The 19,669-nt window shown below is 42.4% G+C and overlaps 1 protein-coding gene across 1 annotated transcript in view; it reads right to left on the bottom strand.

Annotated features, from left to right (window-relative positions):
- The window catches only part of adam19b (ADAM metallopeptidase domain 19b), a 172,821-nt gene that overhangs the window by 79,608 nt on the left and 73,544 nt on the right, over positions 1–19,669 (bottom strand). Inside the window, exons 5-7 of the mRNA XM_043703984.2 lie at positions 17,057–17,133; positions 6,309–6,498; positions 3,708–3,773 (exon numbers count right to left, since the gene is read on the bottom strand). Of these exons, the coding sequence (XP_043559919.2) occupies positions 3,708–3,773; positions 6,309–6,498; positions 17,057–17,133 (333 nt within the window). The remainder of the gene's footprint in view (positions 1–3,707; positions 3,774–6,308; positions 6,499–17,056; positions 17,134–19,669) is intronic.

Genomic DNA, 19,669 nt, shown 5'->3' with positions numbered 1-19,669 from the left:
AATCCTTTAATAATCTTATACGTCTCAATCAGATCCCCTCTCATCCTTCTAAACTCAAGTGCATACAAGCTCAGTTGCTCCAATCTTTCAACATATGATAGTCCTGCCATTCTGGGAATTGACCTTGTGAATCTACGCTGCACTCCCTCAAAAGCCAGAATGTCCTTCCTCAAATTTGGAGCCAAATACTGCACACAATTCTCCAAGTGCGGTCTCACCAGGGCCTTGTACAGCTGCTGAAGGACATCTTTGCTCCTATACTCAATTCCTCTTGTTATGAAGGCCAGCATGCCATTAGTTTTCTTCACTGCCTGCTGTACCTGCATGCTTGCTTTCATTGACTGATGTACAAGAACACCTAGATCTCGTTGTACTGCCCCTTTACCTAACTTGACTCCATTTAGATAGTAATCTGCCTTCCTGTTCTTGCCACCAAAGTGGATAACTACACATTTATCCACATTAAACTGCATCTGCCATGCATCCAAATGAAGCATAATTTCATCTTTTATAAGTAACTCCAGCATCTTTCCCACCACTGACCTCAGGCTAACTGGTCTATATTTCCCTGCTTTCTCTCTCCCTCCTTTCTTGAAAAGTGGGACAACATTAACCACCCTCCAATCTATAGGAACTGATCCTGAATCTATAGAACATTGGAAAATGATTGCCAATGCATCCACAATTTGTAGAGCCACCTCCTTAAGTACCCTGGGATGCAGACCATCAGGTCCCGGGAACTTATCAGCCTTCAGACCTAACAGTCTATCCAACCCACCATTTCTTGCCTAATATAAATTTGCTTCAGTTCATCCATTACACTAAGTCCTTTAGCCACTATTACATCTGAGAATCGCTTGTGTCTTTCCCAGTAAAGACAGATCCAAAGCACCTATTCAACTCTTCTGCCATTTCCTTGTTCCACATAATAAATTCATCTGTTTCTTGTCTTCAAGGGCCCAATTTTAGTCTTAACCATTTTTTTTTCTTTTCACATACCTAAAAAAGCTTTTACTATCCTCCTTTATATAGGGTGTAGGTTTGCTCGCTGAGCTGTAGGTTTGATATCCAGACGTTTCATTACCTGGCTCGGTAACATCATCAGTGGCAACCTCCAAGTGAAGCTTCACCTTAAACCTCAATCTGAGCTACAAACCCTCCTTTATATGTTTGGCCAGTTTGCCTTCGTGCCTAATTTTTTTCTCTATCTATTGCATTTCTGTTGCTCTTTAGAAGTTTCCCAGTCCTCCGGCTTCCTGGTCAACTTTGCTATGTTGTACTTCTTCTCTTTCACCTTTATACAGTTCTTGACTTCCCTCGTCAGCCATGGCCGCCCCTGCCTCCCCTTAGGGTCTTTCTTCCTCTTTGGAATGAACTGATCCTGCTCCTTCTGTATTATATCCAGAAATAATTGCCATTGTTGTTCCACTGCCATCCCTGCTAGGATATTGAACCATTGAACTTTGGCCAACTCCTCCCTCATAGCTCCATAGTTCCCTTTATTCAACTGCAATACTGGCATTTCCGATTCTCCCTTCTCCCTCTCAGATTGTAGATTAAAACTTATCATATTATGTTGAAGCCTTCTTTATTTCATTTGAAAAATTGGCTAGGCAGATGGAATGGTCCGAGGATTTATGGGTAATGCTAGTTCAGACGAAACTGGTCGGCAGAGCTAATAAGGTATTTGCCACATTGTCAGATGAGATGTCAAGAGATTCTTTTTTTCCCCCTAATTGGGATGAATGTCTATTGGGGTTCTCCAAATTATCCACTATAGCTGCTGCTATAGCCCTGAAGAAATGGCCCACACCCTGATTTTCCTGCGTTGCTATGGCTCTTCTACCAATTGCTCCTGAAAGTCTGTCCAAACAGCCCAAGGCCTGTCCACCATCTACAAGGCACAGTTCATGAGTATGATGGAATACTTCCCATTTGTCTGGATGAGCGCAGCTCAAAGAACAATGAAGAAGTTCAACACCATTCAGGACAAAGCAGCCTGATTGACTGGCACCACATCCACCACTTCAACCAGGCACGTTGTCACCAAAGAACCACAGCAACCATGAAGAAGCTGCACTTTCCAAACTCCTGACCTCTACCATCTAGAAAGACAAGGATACCAGATAGATTCATATAGAATGGAAACAGACCCTTTGATCTGCACCAGACATCCTCGTCTGACTTAATCCCTTTTGCCAGCATTTGGCCAATATCCCCCTGAACCCTTCCTATTTATATATCCATCCAGATGCCAGATGCCTTTTAAATGTTGTAATTGTACCAGCCTCCACCATTTCCTCTGACAGTTCATTCCATATATGTATCACCTTCTGCGCAAACTGGGGTAACTTTTTAAATCTTTCCTATCTCAACTTAATCCAATGCTCTCTAGTTTTGGACTTCCCCACCCTAGGAAAAACACCACGGCTATTCACCCTACCCACTCCCCTCTTGATTTTATAAACCTCTATAAGGTCACACCTCAGCATCCTCATGCTCCAGGAAAATATCCCGAGCCTATTCAGCCTCTGTCTATCACTCAAACCCTCCAGTCCCAGCAACATCCTTATAAATATATTCTCTGCATCCTCTCAAGTTTAACATTGTTTCTGCAGAAGGGCAACCAAAACTGTATGCAATATTCTAAAAATGTCCTGTATAGCCCCAACATGATGTTCCAGCTCCTATACTCAATGTTATGACCAAAGAAGGCAAGCATACCAAATGCCTTCACCACCCTGTCTAGCTGTGACACCACTTCCAAAGACCTACACCCTTGGTCTCTTTGTTCAGCAATACTCCCAGAGCCCTACCATTAACTGTATAAGTCCTGCCCTGGTTTACTTGACCAAATTGCAACACCTCACACTTATGTAAATTAAATTTCATCTGCCACTCCTTGGCCCATTGGCCCATCTGATCAAGGTCCCTGTACACTGTACTCTGAGATAATCTTCTTCACTCTTCACTATACCACCTATGTTTGTGTCATCTGCAAACTTACTAACCATGCCTCGAATCATTCATATAAATGATGAAAAGCAGTGGACCCTACACTGATCCCTGTGGCACACCACTGGTCACAGGCCTCCAATCCAAAAAGCAACCATCTACCACTTGCAGTAAAGGCTGGCCCAACCAAAAATCTTTGCATCCCACAAATCAATTAAACAAAGTTAACAACAGATATTTTGGAAAACCCAGGAGAAAATTCACGCAACTCCCAAGATGTATTACGGTTGTTCTTAATTGTGTGCCTATTGAGAGATAGTGAGTCAGCAGCATAATTTAAAATTATTATTGGTCAGTGGGATCAAAAACAGAATATGTTCAATTCCAGTTCACATGTCATCTGCGTTCGACTACAGTACAAAGTCTATGTCCAACACAATTGAATGTTTTCCCATTTCAAAGGACAGGAAGGTGGAGTTGAGGATTATCAGACCAGCCATGATCTTATTGAATGGCAGAGCAGGCTGAATAGGCCAAATGGCCTCCCTCTGCTTTTATTTCATAAAGTCCAACTCAACCCCCGTTTATGACTGCAAAGATGGGGCTCCCTCCCCCACTCAGACTTAATGGTCCTCCCTTCCATCCTGCTCAATTTGATTGGACTAATGGACCAGGAGCCCTGACCATTCAGCCTGACCTGTCAGTGAATAAATCAGATGAGTGAAGAATGCAAGGACCATAAAGCGCCTTACCTCAGCATAATCGGCCACAACATACAGCTCCACATACTTCATATCCTTCACCACATCTCTCTTTTCCTGTACACAGTAGATATAACACATACAGCCATCCAGTTCAATCGACATTATAGTGTTCAGATGTAGATCTATGCAAACTCTTGCACATAACAGAATTAAAAAATGCTCTTTTTAACATTGAGCTGGCCTAATTTCAATTGTAGTTGAGTCTTTAAAACATTTATTCACCAACTAATCCTCGGGATGCTGAAGTGCAAAGATGTAACAGGTTTATTTCACTTCAGTTTGAAAAAAATGATTTTAGTTTGTCAACATGTGTTATGAAGTTGTAGATGTGTACTGTATCTTTAAGGGGTCTGAAATTTCTGGCTGGCGCAGAGGGTGCTGAAAGATTTAAAAGTGTAACATTTGGTTGACAAATAACTGGAGCCGCATTGCCATGGTACAAAACCAATTCAAATTCGGCCAATCAGTTTACAATATGCCCCAGATACCAAAATCCAATCGTATTTGAATTTTACTGTTTTGGATGACATCAAACCAATGAAATGATCCAATGTTTTGGGGTATAAAATTGGACATTTTGAACAGTTAGAGGGAGAACAGCAAAGAGTTGCCAAGCACCAACATAACAGCCAGCAGAATAGCTCCCTGACAGGTATCTGTCCATAAGAAATTTGTGCAGCAGAACACCAAACCAACCTAGAGAAATCCACAGAGGAAGTTTGACATCCGAAGATGATGATTGGATTTGAATTTAATTTTCCTGTAAATTTAAGAGGGAATTTATCGGAGCAGTATTGTAGAGTGGGGGTGGGGGGAGGTAGAAATATGTTTAAAGAGAAAGGAGTTATAAATAGTTGTTGTTTAATGTTCTCTGTTGGACTTAAAAAAATTAAATTGTTAAAATCTTTTCTTTATGTAGTGGTATTTGGGATCATTCTCTACCTCTCGAAGTGTAACAGATTAAGGCTCAAGGTGAGCTTTACTGCATTTCAGGTTTAAGTTAGCAGGAGGGTTTACCCCGTGTTGTACCATATGTCTGTGTTAACCAATTAGTTTAAATAAGGGAGAGAAAATTTTGGAATGGTCTCATTCTATTAGTTTGCCATGATCTGTTGGTGTGCCATTATTCCTGGTGTATTATCCAAACTGCATGGGAAAGAAAGTTGTGAGGAGGATGAGACAAGATTAGAGTGGTGCTGGAAAAGCACAGCAGGTCAGGCATCATCAGGATTTTTGCCCAAAACGTCAATTTTCCTGCTCCTCAGATGCTGCTTGACCTGCTGTGCTTTTCCAGCGCCACTCTAACCTTGACTCTGATCTCCAGCATCTGCAGTCCTCACTTTCACCTAGTTGTGCGGAGGATGCAAAATGCTTTCAAGAGGTCTTGGAAAGCAGAGTGAAAGGATTAGATCATGGTCAATGGAATATAATGTAAATCCGTGCGGTTATTCATTTTGGAAGAGCAAACTTTGAAAGTCAGAATATTTCATAATGATGGTAAGTGCAGGTATCTAAAGGAACCTGAGTGTCGTTGTCAATTAAAGTTAGCATGGAGGTGCAACTAGCAGTTAGAAAGGCAATTGGTATGTCAGCCTTCATCATAAAGGGGCTTGAATACAGGAGTAATGATGTCTTGTTGCAGTTCTATATAGCATTGGTGAGATACCAGCTGGAGTACACTTTTTAGTTTCTTTCACAAGGAGGGATGTATCTACCACAGAGGGAGTACTCTGTTCACCAGATTAATCTTTGGAATGGCAAGACTAGTCAATAAGAAGTGATTGAGGTGACTTCGGCTGTATTCAAAGAACAAATAACAGCATGCAAACTCTTAGAGGGAGTGACAGAGTGGATACCGATGTTTATTTTGGCTGATGACTCTAAAACTAGGGGATATATTCTCAAAATAGGATGGAGGCCATTTAATGCAGAGATAAGGGGGCATCTCTTCACTCGAAGAGTGGTGAGTGTTTGGAATTCTCTACCGCAGACAGCTGTGGAAGCTCAGTTACCATTAGATTTCTGATAAATAATGACATCAAAGGATAAGGAAAAAGTACAGGTAACTGACATTGAGGAGGATGATCATTGAGGATCTAACTGAGGGGTGAAATAGTCTCATTGGGCTGAATGGGTTACTACTGCTTTTAAATTTCTAACACCACTTTGTACACTATCAGCTGCAAGTTGTTTGCTTAAGATTTGTCTTTTTTTAATCTTGTTCATTTGAGGTTTTCCTGGTGATTGAAGATTTGAAATTGGTAATGTCAGAGTATAAAATTGAAGTTATTGAGTTCCAGGCGCCATTTGTATCTTTATAATGTTTCTATCAATTGTCGTTGTGAATGTAACAGATTAAGGTCGATGAGGTAAGACAATAAACAATTAACGGTAGACATGCAAATGGAAAGGACCCACGTGTAAAATGTCCACCTCCTGATGCTACCTGGCTTGCTGTGTTCTTCCAACCTCCTGCTTGTGTACCTTGGGTTCCAGTATCTACAGTTTTTGTTGTCTCTAATCAATAAGAGTGAGCAGGTTACGATTTTGAATTACTCTTGACAAGTCTTAGTTTTCTGTGATCCTTACCCGATGATGTTCTGGATGAAATTGGCGGGTGAAATCTTTGACCCAATTTTCCTCGCGTTTGCTCTCTTGATGTCCACATGTCCCTCCTTTCAGTTTTAGGTGTTCAGTCCTATAGATAAGGTGATGGTCAAGGCTATCTTCAAGGGGTTGCACCAAGTAGCTGAGGTTCATATTCAGAATGATCAAACCCCTAGTATAGGAGATGTCAGAGAGATAATGCGTATTGTCAGAGATTATCAGCTTATCACCAGCTCACATTAATACAGTTTAAAAGACAGAGAACAAGGAAGCAGAATGAGGTAGGTATCAACATTTCCATGTTAGAGATCTGAGCTCATATCCAACTTCCCAATGTTTGCTGGCATAAGAAGCCAAAGTGTTGTGAACTTGGACAACTTCAGTCTAGCAACCCTCTACCTCCATCACACAATTATTTCACATTCAATTGGCTACATCATTCACTGGGGAGCATCAACTCTTGAAATGGACAAAAGGTAGATTGGGATGAACTAATGCAGGAGCACGAGTTCGAAATAGTTCATGGAGATTGGTCAGTATTTTTAAACTTGGCCTGGTACTCTTTTCTTTTGCAGTCGATGGAAATAAAGAGTGCAGGGCAAGACCGAGATGGACAATGGGAAATTAATCACCTGTTTTGTGCCACTAGCCCAAGGGCAGTTTTATCCCCAATGGGTTCTGAGCTTAAGATCGATACAAGCCATCAGAGCAGAACGGTTGCCGATCAACCCTCAAAGCTGCCAATTAATAAGCAAAGTATAAGTCATCCTTTTTCCAAAAACTAATGTCTGTCACCTTCCAACACAGACATCGGCCAGTAGACCCATTATAATCATAGTCAGAAGTCATCGAGTCATCGAGATGCACAGCAGGGAACAGACCCTTTGGTCCAACTTGTCCATGCCAACCAGATATCCCAAACTAATCTAGTCCCATTTTTCAGCCCTTGGCCCGTATCCCATGAAACCCTTCCTATTCATATACCCATCCAGATGCCTTTTAAAAGCTGTAATTGTACCAGCCTCTACCACTTCCTCTCGCAGCCCATTCCATACACGCACCACCTTCTGCATGAAAAAGTTGTCTCCTAGGTCCCTTTTAATTTTTTCCCCTCTCACCCTAAACCTATGCTCTCTCGTTCTGGACTCCCCACCCAAGGAAAAGACCTTGTGCAGTGTTCCGGAAGCTTGTGATTTCAAATAAACCTGTTGGACTATAACCTGGTCGGGTGTGACTTCTGACTTTGTCCACCCGAGTCCAACATTGGCACCTCCACAATATGAACATAATAATCATTCTGGTTCTTTGCAAGTGCCGTCCAATATAATGTCACCAGCTAAAGGCAGTCACTGGGTTGTGAACGGGTTCTGTTTCTGAGTCCATTCAGAAGTCAATTTGTATTCAAGTCGGAACACTGTACAGGGCAGTATAAAGCAGCCATTCACAAGTACAGGAAATGTTCGTTTGTCAGATCTTTAAAACTATGCCCCTGCATGGGATCGCATTCGTAAGTACCAGCATTTGTAAGTCAGAAGTTACTTAACTATGTGATCTGCCTGTATTGCTCGCAAGACAAAGCTTTTCACTGTGCCTCAGTACACTTGACAATAAATTCAATTCAAGTTTGTAAATCGGGAGCCCCCAGTATTTCCTTCCTGCCAGGAAAACTAGTCATTTTTAAGAGTATGCCCACCTTCCATCTGTAGATTCTGATGGAATATGTTTTACTCAGTGAAGCCTAGATCCTAACAACACGGTGTGTGAAAAACATTCCTTCATTTTCTTCAGACCCTTTACGAATTATGCAGAAGTGAGGACTGCAGATCTGGAAACCAGAGTTTAGAGTGGTGCTGTGCATCCGAGGAGCAGGAAAATCGACGTTTCGGGCAAAAGCCCTTCTTATGTTAAATCTAAGCCCTTGATTACTGGCCTACAGGAAACAATTTCCTCTCACCTATTCTATCAAAGTCCCTCATTAATTTGGAATACCTCCATTTGTCACAGAATCCTTAGTGTGGAAACAAGCTATTGGGCCCAACAAGTCTATAACAATTCTCTGAAGAGTACCCCACCCAGAACCACTCCCCTACATTTACCCCTGTGTAATGCTCCTAGCCTACACATACCTGAACACTATGAGCAATTTAGCACGGCCAATTCACCTAATCTCCTCATTTTTGGATTATGGGAGGAAACCAGAGTAAACCCATGCAGACACGGGGAGAATGTGAAAACTCCACACGGACAGTCACCTGAAGCTGGAATCAAAGCCGGGTCCCTGGCACTGTGAGGCAGTAGTGCTAACCATGAGCCACTGTGCCACCTTAGTCTACCCTGATTCGTGGAGAATGATCCCGAGCTTCCAATCCCTCCACTTCATTGTGCCAAACCTCCTCTGGAGCTTCTCCAAGGCTTTGATATCTTTCCAAAAGTGTGACACTCAGGACTGTATGAAAGGTTTCCAGCTGAGGATGCTGGGTAGGCCACTTTAGATTGAGGTGAGAAGACATTTCTTCATTCGGAGAGTGGTGAGCCAGTGGCATTCTCCGCTTCAGGAAGAGGTTAAGGCCAAAATATTTAATGTTTTCAAGAAGGACTTAGATATCATTCTCAGGGCTAAAGGGATCAAAGGATCTAGTGTGAAAGCAGGAACATGGCATTGAGTGGGATGCTCAGTCATGATCATATTGAATGGCAAAGTGCCAAATGGACGACTCCTGTTCTTTTTTTCTACGTTTCTATGTTTAATCAGTGCTTTTAAATATATCAACATAATTTCCTTTTTTTTTGTTACTAAGTTGATGACTATCTTTCTTGGCATTTATCAGGCTATCCAGTTTTCTACCATCTGTAAACTGGTACACGCTCTGCATACCCGGGTCCATGTTGCCTCTGTACAGTAAGAAAAGTGACAGTCCTAATACTGACCCCATTTTGCATCCTTCCCTTCAGTCAGAAAAATATCGAGCTGGATTTCGTGATGGTGAATGGTCTCAGCTCCTGGCCCAAAGCCAGCAGTGATCCTCCGTCATTGCTCAGCAAGACCCAGGATTACACTTTGGTAAGCACCAGGAAAGACAGGTCTTATAAGTGGAAGCAAGAGTCAAAAAGTGTGGTGCTGGAAAAGCACAGCCAATCAGGCAGTATCCAAGGAGCAGGAGAATCGACATTTCAAACTTAAGTTCTTCATCAGGAATGTTCCTGATGAACAGTTTATGCCCGAAATGTCAACTCTCCGGCTCCTCGGATGTTGCCTGACCAGTTGTGCTTTTCCAGCACCACACTTCTGGATTCTGATCTCCAGCATCTGCAGTCTTCACTTTCTCCTAAGTAGAAGTAAGTCGGACATGGAACATTAAGGCAAAAAAGAGGTGGAAAATGAGTTTGGAAAGTTAAGTACATCTTTTCCATTGGCACAGATTCGATGGGTCAAAGGGCCTTTTTCAGTGCCTATAGATGTCTATGACTCATCTCTATCCTTGTGTCAGTGCTGTTGGCTGACAAATTAAAATTGACAAGAGCCCAAACAGAACTCCCCCTTCAATCTTCTTCCACTGACATCACGAGGTCTTTTAGGCCCATACAAGAGGGTCTCAGGAGAACATCTCACTCAAAAGACAACACCTCTGATGATTCAGCTCTCCCTCAGTACACACTGAAGCATCTGACTGGATCATGAGCTTAAATCTCAATAAGGGCATGAACCCATAACCTTATGATTCAAGAGATGAGAGTGATACAACTGAACTCAGGTTTCTGTCAAAGGACTAATTATGTTGTCTTTTATAATAATTGGCCTAAAATGATTTGAACTATATATGATGTTAAGAAAAGTAATTTTGCCTCAGGTAGCAAAGGTATCGCACAGATTTCTTGCATAAATTCTATGAAGAGTGAAAACCTCCATCTACACACAATTTGTTCCTTACTTTCATGTAAACATTAGCAGGCTGCTTCGTTTGACCTTGTCAGAAAATCCACTGCAGGAAGTTCATTGTTTTCATCCTGGGATCTATATTGTGACTTCCTTCACTGATATAAATAGGAAAATTGCCTTTTAAACTGATTTTACTCCTGAACATCTGTTCAAACAATTCCCAGCTGCTTTCATGTTCCATAGAGATTATAATTGCTCCATCAACACAGCAATCTTCACTTTGAACAGGGCTTCAATTTGCCGCAGGAGGCATTAATTGCACTAGTTGCCAAGTAATATGACTCAAGTTTCTAGCTATTTAAATAGGAAACAGATTCATTCACAAGTCAGCATTCGGAGGTTAGGCTGTTTACCAACATTGAGATTGGGAGTGATTGAGAGGGTTGACTTATATCACAAAGGAAGTGATTGCTGTTGGGAGAACTGGCGTGCTAAATAAAAGGATTCTACGTCATGACAAAGCAGATGATAATTTTCCACAGATGCATTTTTCCCTGGAAGCTCTCTACCCTCCATTTAGTACTTGCCCTCACAAGATGTGATGAAGTTCAGGAGTTCACTTTATGTAATTTATTCTGAGATTGAACCTCAGAGGTCTACTCCTCCCTCCAGTCCCTTTGGGTGACACAGTGGCTCAGTGGTTAGCACTGCTGCCTCACAGCACCAGGGACCCAGTTTGATTCCAGTCTCAGGTGACTGTCTGTGTGGAGTTTGCACATTCTCACCATGTCTGTGTGGGTCCCCTCTGGGTGCTCTGGTTTCCTCCCACAATCCCAAGATGTGCAGGTTAGGTGAATTGGCTCATAGTGTTCAGGGATGTGTAGGTTAGGGGAAATGGGTCTGGGTAGGTTACTCTTCAGAAGGTCGGTGTAGACTTGTTGGGCCAAGGGGCCTGTTTCCACACTGTCGGGATTCTATGAAAAAAGGATCAGTTCTTAGAATTGTGGTCTTCAACAAGATATTACTGGCTTGCACAAGTAGAACAAGGAAAGAAGGGTCACTTTGAGAAAGTGTGGTGCGTGTGTGGTTGAATAGACTTGATAGATGATCAGCCTTAACAATGTCTGATTGTGTCTAGCACAGGTACCTCTTTCTTCCAAGTTAAAACAAGGACTGCAGATGCTGGAAACCAGAGTCTAGATTAGAGTGGTGCTGGAAAAGCACAGCAGGTCAGGCAGCATCCGAAGAGCAGGAAAATCCTCAGATGCTGCCTGACTTGCTGTGTTTTTCCAGCACCACTCTAATCTAGACCTCTTTTTTCAAACCCAGAGTGACCTCAATCTCCTTCTCCTCTATTATTGTTAAAGATAAAATCATCCAAGAATAGTATTACTGACTTCAGTAAGTTATTCTCCAAGTCTTAAATCAACCTTACATAAACAGCTATTCCCATTCCTTCATCATTCCTAGATTAGTAGCCTGCAATTCCCTCCCCAAGTGAGGAATCAGCCTTGCTTCTGTAGGAATACTTTCACACTGAATCAGAACGCGGTTTTAAAGCTTACTTCAAAGACATGAGCATATGGGCAAAACTGTCTTCAGCTGCTTTATCAATAACAATCTTCTCCATTATAGTGTCAATGTGGGCTGTTTCAGTGTTTAGTAATATTAACAACTCTTCAGATACTGACACAGTCTGAATTGAAATGCAGCAAAACCTGGACAACATTGAAGAATGGACTGTTAAAAGGCAATTTACATTCATGCCACACATGGCACGGGCAGTGACCGTCTCAAACAAGAGAGAATCTGACCATTTCCCCTCGACGTTTAAAAGGGAGGGCGATGGCCTAGTGATACTATCGGTAGATAAGGCTGAAACACTCTCAACAATCTTCAGCAATAAGTGCCACGTGGATGATCCATTTCGGTCTCCTTCAGTGGTCCCCAGCATTACAGATACCAATCTTCAGTCAATTTGGTTCACTCCACATGATATCAAGAAATGATTGGAGGCACTGGATACTGCAAAGGCTATGAGTCCTGACAACACTCCAGCAAAAGAACTGAAGATTATGCTCAAGAACTTGCTGCTTCCCTAGCCAAGCTGTTCCAGCACAGTTACAACATTGGCATCTCCCCAACGATGTGGAAAGTTGCCTAAGTATGTCCTGTACTCAAAAAACAGGACAAATCCAATCCAATTAATTATCGCCCCATCAGTTTATTCTCAATCATCAGTAAAGTGCTGGAAGGTGTCATCAACAGTGCTATCAAGTAGCATCTGCTCAGCAATAACCTGCTCAGTGACGCCCAGTTTGGGTTCCAATAGGGACACTCAGTTCCTGAGCTAATTACAGCCTTAGTTCAAATATGGACAAAACAGCTCAATTCCAGTGGTAAGGTGAGAGTGATTGTCCTTGACAACAAGATTACATTCAACTGAGTGTGCAATCAAAGGCCCGACCAAAACTTCAATCATAGAACATAGAAAAATACAGCGCAGTACAGGCCCTTTGGCCCTCGATGTTGCGCCGATCCAAGCCCACCTAACCTACACTAGCCCACTATCCTCCATATGCTTATCCAATGCCCGTTTAAATGCCCATAAAGAGGGAGAATCCACCACTGCTACTGGCAAGGCATTCCATGAACTCACGACTCGCTGACTAAAGAATCTACCCCTAACATCTGTCCTATACCTACCACTTCTTAATTTAAAGCTATGCCCCCTCATAATAGCTGACTCCATACGTGGAAAAAGGTTCTCATGGTCAACCCTATCTAAACCCCTCATCATCCTGTACACCTCTATCAAGTCACCCCTAAATCAATGGGAATCAGGGAGGTAATTCTCCACTGCTTGGAGTTACACCTGGCACATCGGAAGTTGTTTGTGGTTGTTGCAGGTCAATCTCTCAGCTCAAGGACTCTGCAGCAGTTCATCAGGGTAGTGTCCTCGGCCCAACCATCTTCAGCTGCTTCATCAATGACCTCCCCTCCAGTGAAGGTCAGAAGCGGGAATGTTCACCAATGATTGTACAATGTTCAGTACTAATTGCAACTCCTCAGATATTGAAGCAGTCCAGTCTAAATGCAAAAAGATCCGAACAATATCCAGGCTTGGGATGACAAGTAGCAAGTAACATTTGCACCACGTAAATTCCAAGCAATGATCATCTCCAATAAAAGACAATCTAACCTCTTCCCCCTGACATTCAATGGTGTTACCATCATTGAATCCCCTACTACCAACATCCTATGGGTTACCTCTGATCAGAAACTCAACTGGACTTGCCATATAAACAAGTGGCTACAAGAGCAGATCTGAGGCTAGGAATACTGCGGCGAGTAACTCACCTCCTGACTCCCCAAAGCCTGTCCACCATCTACAAAGCACAAGTCAAGAGTGTGATGGAATATCTCCCACTTGTCTGGATGGGTGCAGCTCTCAAGAAGCTTGACAACGTCCAGGACAAAGCAGCCCGCTTGATTGGCACTGCATCCACAAGCATCCACTCTCTCCACCATTCAGTAGCAGCATCGAAGATCCTTAGATAGAACCTTCCAAACCTACATCTATTTTTATTGAGAAGGGCAAGAGCAGCAGATACTTGGGAATGCCATCATCTGCAAGTTCCTCTCCAAGCCACTCACCATCCTAACTTGGAAACATGTCACCAATTCCTTCACTGTCACTGAATCAAAATCTTAGAACTTCCTCTCTAAGGGCATTGGGGGCCAACTACAGCTCATCGACTAGAGTGGTTCAAGAAGTCAGCTGACTGCCACTTCCTCAAGTGCAACCAGGAATGGCAATAAGTGCAATAAATGTTAGCTATCCAGTGACACTCACACCTAATGAGCCAATAAAATAAAACACAGGGACAGCAAGCCAGACCAAATCAGCCTCCCTATTCCTGTATTCGTGATACAGTAAAATTAAAACACTGAATGACCCTCAAAATTGCCTCAATGTTGTAACCAGAGTTTATGAATAATCATTACCAGTTTTCAAGTTTTTACTTACAGAAACAAGGCATTTTTTAGTATTAAAGAACAAAGTCTTGTTGGGCCGAAGGCTTGTTTCCACACTATTGGGGAATCTAATCTAACCTAAGGTAATCTAATTTGTGGCTATGATTTGAACCCAATCTTCTTTGATCATAGTCCCAGCTCACACACAACAGACATGGCTAAGAAATAAATGTAAAGAAAAATTAGTGAGATCACTTTAGTAGTTTCAACAATGGCTAGTATCCCTGGCACATGGGATTGTACCTTATTTGATTTCTGAATCAGTGTAAATAGCTTCTAATAGGCTGCAAGGAATATTCACTTATTTCTTATAACTGGGATTCTATTCTCTGAACATTGAATACATTGATAACGAGAGGATAACCAGAGAGCAACCAAACCTCCCTCCTGTAGTTTTCACAGTCAAACATCTTCTGATTATCAGAAGGATGCTGTGAAACGTGAAAGCATTTAGAAAAGACTTCCAAGGATATTTCCAGGGTTGGAGGATTTGAGCTATAGGGAGAGGTTGAATAGGGTGGGGCTGGTTTTCCTAGAGCATCGGAGGCTGAGGGGTGACCTTATAGAAGTTTATAAAATCATGAGGGGCATGGATAGGATAAATAGACAAGGTCCTTTCCCTGAGGTGGGGAAGTCCAGAACTAGAGGGCATAGGTTTAGGGCGAGAGGGAAAGATATAAAAGAGACCTAAGGAGCAACTTTTTCACGCAGAGGGTAGTGTGTGTATGGAACGAGCTGCCAGAGGAAGTGGTGGAGGCTGGTACAATTGCAACATTTAAAAGGCATCTGGATGGGTAAATGAGTAGGAAGGGTTTAGAGGGATTTTGTCCAAGTGCTGGCAAATGGGACTAGGTTAGATTAGGACATCTGGTCAGCATGGATTAGTTGGACTGAAGGGTCTGTTTCCATGTTGTGCTCTATGACTAAAATACAGTTCAGGCCAGTTCAAGCTTTGGTTTCTTTGTTTTTCCAATATTCTCTTTGTTGAACAGGTCAGTACCCGGCCTCCTTGTGATGGCCCCTTTTAACATTCAAACATCTCTCAGCCTTGAGTATAATGCATCTCTGATTCTGAAATATCTTCAACAATGCAGGCAGCATGGTGGCTGAGTGGTTAGCACTGCTGCCTCACTGTGCCAGGGAAGCAAATTCAATTCCAGCCTTGAGTGATTGTCTGTGTAGAGTTTGCACGTTCTCCCCATGTCTGTGTGGGTTTCCTCCAGGTGCTCTTTCTTCCCTATCACAATCCAAAGATATGCAGGTTAGGTGAACTGGCCATGGGAAATGCAGGGTTACAGGGATAAGGTAGGGCAGTGGATCTGGGTGGGATGCTCTTTGGAGCGTCAGTGTGGACTAAATGGCTTACTTCCACACTCTATGAAATAATCAACCTGCAATTAAGCCAGGTCCCATAAATAAATATCAATTTGTTTGTTTATTTTCCCATTTTTAAATAAAAACAAGCTGCTCTCACAGTCCAAAGGTCACCTTCGACTCACAGTTCACAGTTCCAAACCAAAAATAGGAAAAACAAACAGTGAAGCTGCCAATGGATATTACTTTTCTCTGAATCCCTCATCGTCAATATCCTTGAGACTTGTCGCTGAACTGGGCCGACAAGATACATAATGCGGCTAAAAGAGCAGGTCAGAGGCTTAGAAGTCTGTGATAACTTACTCCCTCACTCCCCAACATCAAAACCTGCCCACCATCTACAATGAGTATGTGAGGTGCGTAATAGGATACTCTCCACATTCCTCAGTCAGTTCCACTCCAGCAACACGCAAGGAGCTTAACACTAACCAGGACAGAGCAGCTCATTTCATTGGCACCACATTGTTTCCTCCATCACTGATGTACAGTGGATACCATCCAGAGTATGGATTGCATATGCATCTGCAGTCCTCACTTTCTCCTATGGATTGCATATGTTTGCCAAGGCTCCTTTGAAAACACCTTCCAAACCCATGAACTCTACCATCTGTTCCCCTCTCTCAGTGGCCCATTAATCTCAGACTTTCATCTCCCTTCTCAAGAGTCTATTCAAAACTGAACAGGATTCTCATGCTGCTTTGGCAAACAGTTATCCCTCCTGCGATAGCAACAAAAACAGATTTTTCTTTCTCCTTACCCTTTCATGGGATATGGGAATTGATGGGAAAGTCTCTAAGAGTCTTTAAACCAAGTGGATGTTGAGCCATTTCAGCGTCATTCCCATCGCTGAGGGTTTGGAATACATCTTGGCCAGTCTGGACAAGAATTTTCTTCTCAGAATGACACGAGTGAACTACATCGAGGTTTTTAATAACAATCAATAATAGACTATCATCATAGAACCTTAGAATTCCTACAGTTTGGAAACAGGCCTTGCGGCCCAACAAGTCCACACTGACCTGACTAGTTGGTTAATTATGGCTATTTCTGGGACCTTGATGAGTGCCAACTGGATACTGCATTTCCTGAAATTTCCTTCGCATTTCTTGTCTACAGGCCTTGTGAAAGGTGCTACAGAAATGCAAACATGTTTCCTTTCTCCCGTCGCTGTCATCAGACAGTTATCACCAGGTTTGTAGTAGTGCTCGAACAGCATTGGCAATCATCATTTCAGAGATTTGCCAAACAATGCCAAGCTTGCACAGTTGGAACATTTTAAAGGGAAAGAGAATGTTTTCCGTGTCTCCCTTACTTTGCCCACAGCCCCGATGTCCCCAAACTTTCTGACTGGGGGGAAAGTCTGACAATTTGCAATTGGAATAATTCATTTTTTTAAAGTAAAAATCAGTTTATTATCAAATGCATGCATTGGCAATCTTACCGGAGTCCTCTGCATGTGCTCAGTACGACGCTGGAGTATTTGAAGCCTTTCACATTGCCATGGTACAAACAGTGTGACTGAAATAAAAACAAACAGCTTAGGTAGGGGAATGGGTCTGGGTGGGTTACTCTTTGGAGGGTCAGTGTGGACTTGTTGGGCCAAATGGCCTGTTTCCACACTGTAGGGATTCTATGGAAAACATGCTGTAGGTTTCATGTGGAACAGCAAGTAAGGAGTCTTGCTGAACAGAGACCTCGGGGTGCACGTGCGTAGTTCTTTGAGAGTGGAATCACAAGTAGACAGGAGGTGAAGAAGGTTAGCTTGCCTTTATTAGTCAGTGCATTGAGTATAGGAGTTGGGAGGTCACGTTGTGGCTGTGCAGGACATTGGTTAGGCCATTTTTGGAATACTGCATTCAATTCCAAATTTCCTGCCATCGCAAAGATGTTGTTAAACTTGAAAAGGTGCAGAAAAAATTTACAAGGATGCTGCTAGGGTCGGAGGGTTTGTACTGTAAGGAGAGGCTGAAAAGGCTGGGTCTGTTTTCCCTGGATTGTCGGAGGCTAAGGGGTGACCTTTTAGAAGGTTATAAAATCATGAAGGGGAAGGTCAAGACTTTTTTTCCCCAATGGTAGGGAGTCCAGAACTAGAGGGTATAGGTTAAAGGTGAGAGGGGAAAGATTTAAAAGTGACCTAAGGGGTGTCACAAAGTTAGTCCCTTTGTTTTCTAAAAGCTGTTCCTTGGCTCAAGGAGACTCTGTCCTTGATTTGTTTCAGAGGCGCAATAGACTGGGCCAGGCTCCAATCAGTCTGGTTTGGTACAGAGGTGAAAAGGATTTTGAGAGGTCTTTTGTTTATATACACAGGTAAGACTTCAGGCCAAAGTGGTCATGTTTTAGAAATGACCCGTATAATGAAAAGGGAGTGGTCAGCACTTTAGCTGAGCTGAGCAGTTCAGTTCAGACTTGAACTGGTGAGGAGTTTAACAGTGAGCTGTGTGGAAACTCTCTCCTTCTGCCCTTCAACTTCAACCTGTAAGTATGTGTTCCATTTATACTGGTTTTTAAAGGAAGTTTGCTTATTGGGACTGTTGTGTATATTTGGAACAGCATAATTAAGTCTAGATTGGATAGACTGACTTCTGTAGGGTTTCTTTATTCTGTTCTTTGTGTTTCATTGTGTAATTTTGTGAATAATGTTTGTCTGTTTTAAAATCTAGTAGTCAACCTCGCTAACCTAATACAGGTAATTTTCACTGTACGCTTACTGAAACAAATTGCAAAGTTATGGTCTGGGCTGCTTGCTTAAGAATGTTTTGAGTGGTCTGGCCTAATCCATAACAGGGGCAACATTTTCACACAGAGTATCGTCCGTGTAGGGAATGAGCTGTTAGGGGAAGTAGTGGAGGCTGGTACAATTACAATGTTTAAAAGGCATCTGGATGGGAATATGAATAGGAAGGGTTTAAAGGGATATGGGCCAAATGCTGGCAAATGGGATTACATTAATTTAGGATATCTGGTCAGCATGGATGAGTTGGACTGAAAGGTCTGTTTCCATGCTGTACATCTCGATGACTCTATGTAGTCAGATACTGGAAAGATGTGATAAAAGTAGGGTAGTTGTGGTGGGTGACTTCAACTTTCCTCTCATTGACTGAAACTCCCTTAGAGCCAGGGGCTCGGATGGAGTGCAATTTGTTAGACGTGTGGGACGCTCTTAAAGACCAGTTGATTAAAAGGCAGAGCATGCATGTCCCTGGAAAACTGAAGGAATGGAATGGTAGGATTCGGGAACCATGGATGACTAGGGAGATTGTAAGCTGAGTAAAAAGGGAAAAGGAAGCATATGATAAGTCAAGGTGATGAAGCCCTTGAAGAGTATGGGAATTTAAACATGGAATTAGGAAGGCTAAAATGGGCTGTGAATTGTCTTTGGCAAACAGGGTCAAGGAGAATCCCAAGGCTTTTTTATGCACATACTAGAAGAAGAGGAAAAGAGTAGGCCACAGGAAGTGGAAGAGATCCTTAATGATTACTTTGTATTGGTATTCACCAAACAGAAGGATATAACTGATGTTGAAGTCAAGATAATGTGTGAATGCTTTACTGAAAGTCAATATATTCAAGGAAGAAGTTTTGGGTATTCTAAATTGCATTAACGTAGACATGTCCCCAAGATTACACAAGATGGGATCTATCCAAGGTTACTACGAGAGGCAGTGGAAGAAACAGCTGAGGCATTAGCAGATATCTTCAGATCCTCTTTAAACACAGATGAGGTTTTACAGAACTGGAGATTAGCCAATGTTGTTCCCTTGTTTAAGAAAGGAAGCAGATATAATGCAGGAAATTATAGCCCTGTGAATCTGACATCTGTGGTGGGGAAGCTCTCGGAGATTATACTGAGACCCAGGTTATTTGCACATTTGGAAGAAAATGGACTAGCTAGCAACAGGCATCATGGTTTTGTACGAGGAAGGTCATGTCTCACCAACTGATTGAATTTTTTGAAGAAGTGACAAAGATAATTGAATAAGGAAGGGCTGTGGATGTAGTTTATGTGGGTTTTAGTAAGGCATTTAATAAAGTAACATATGGCAGCTTGGTACAA

This window comes from Chiloscyllium plagiosum, unplaced genomic scaffold (genome assembly GCF_037043375.1).
Source record: "Chiloscyllium plagiosum isolate Xiang-an unplaced genomic scaffold, Cpla_swu_hap1 HiC_scaffold_16, whole genome shotgun sequence".
Classification (NCBI taxonomy): Eukaryota; Metazoa; Chordata; class Chondrichthyes; order Orectolobiformes; family Hemiscylliidae; genus Chiloscyllium; species Chiloscyllium plagiosum.
This window is presented reverse-complemented; position numbering and strand designations above follow the sequence as displayed.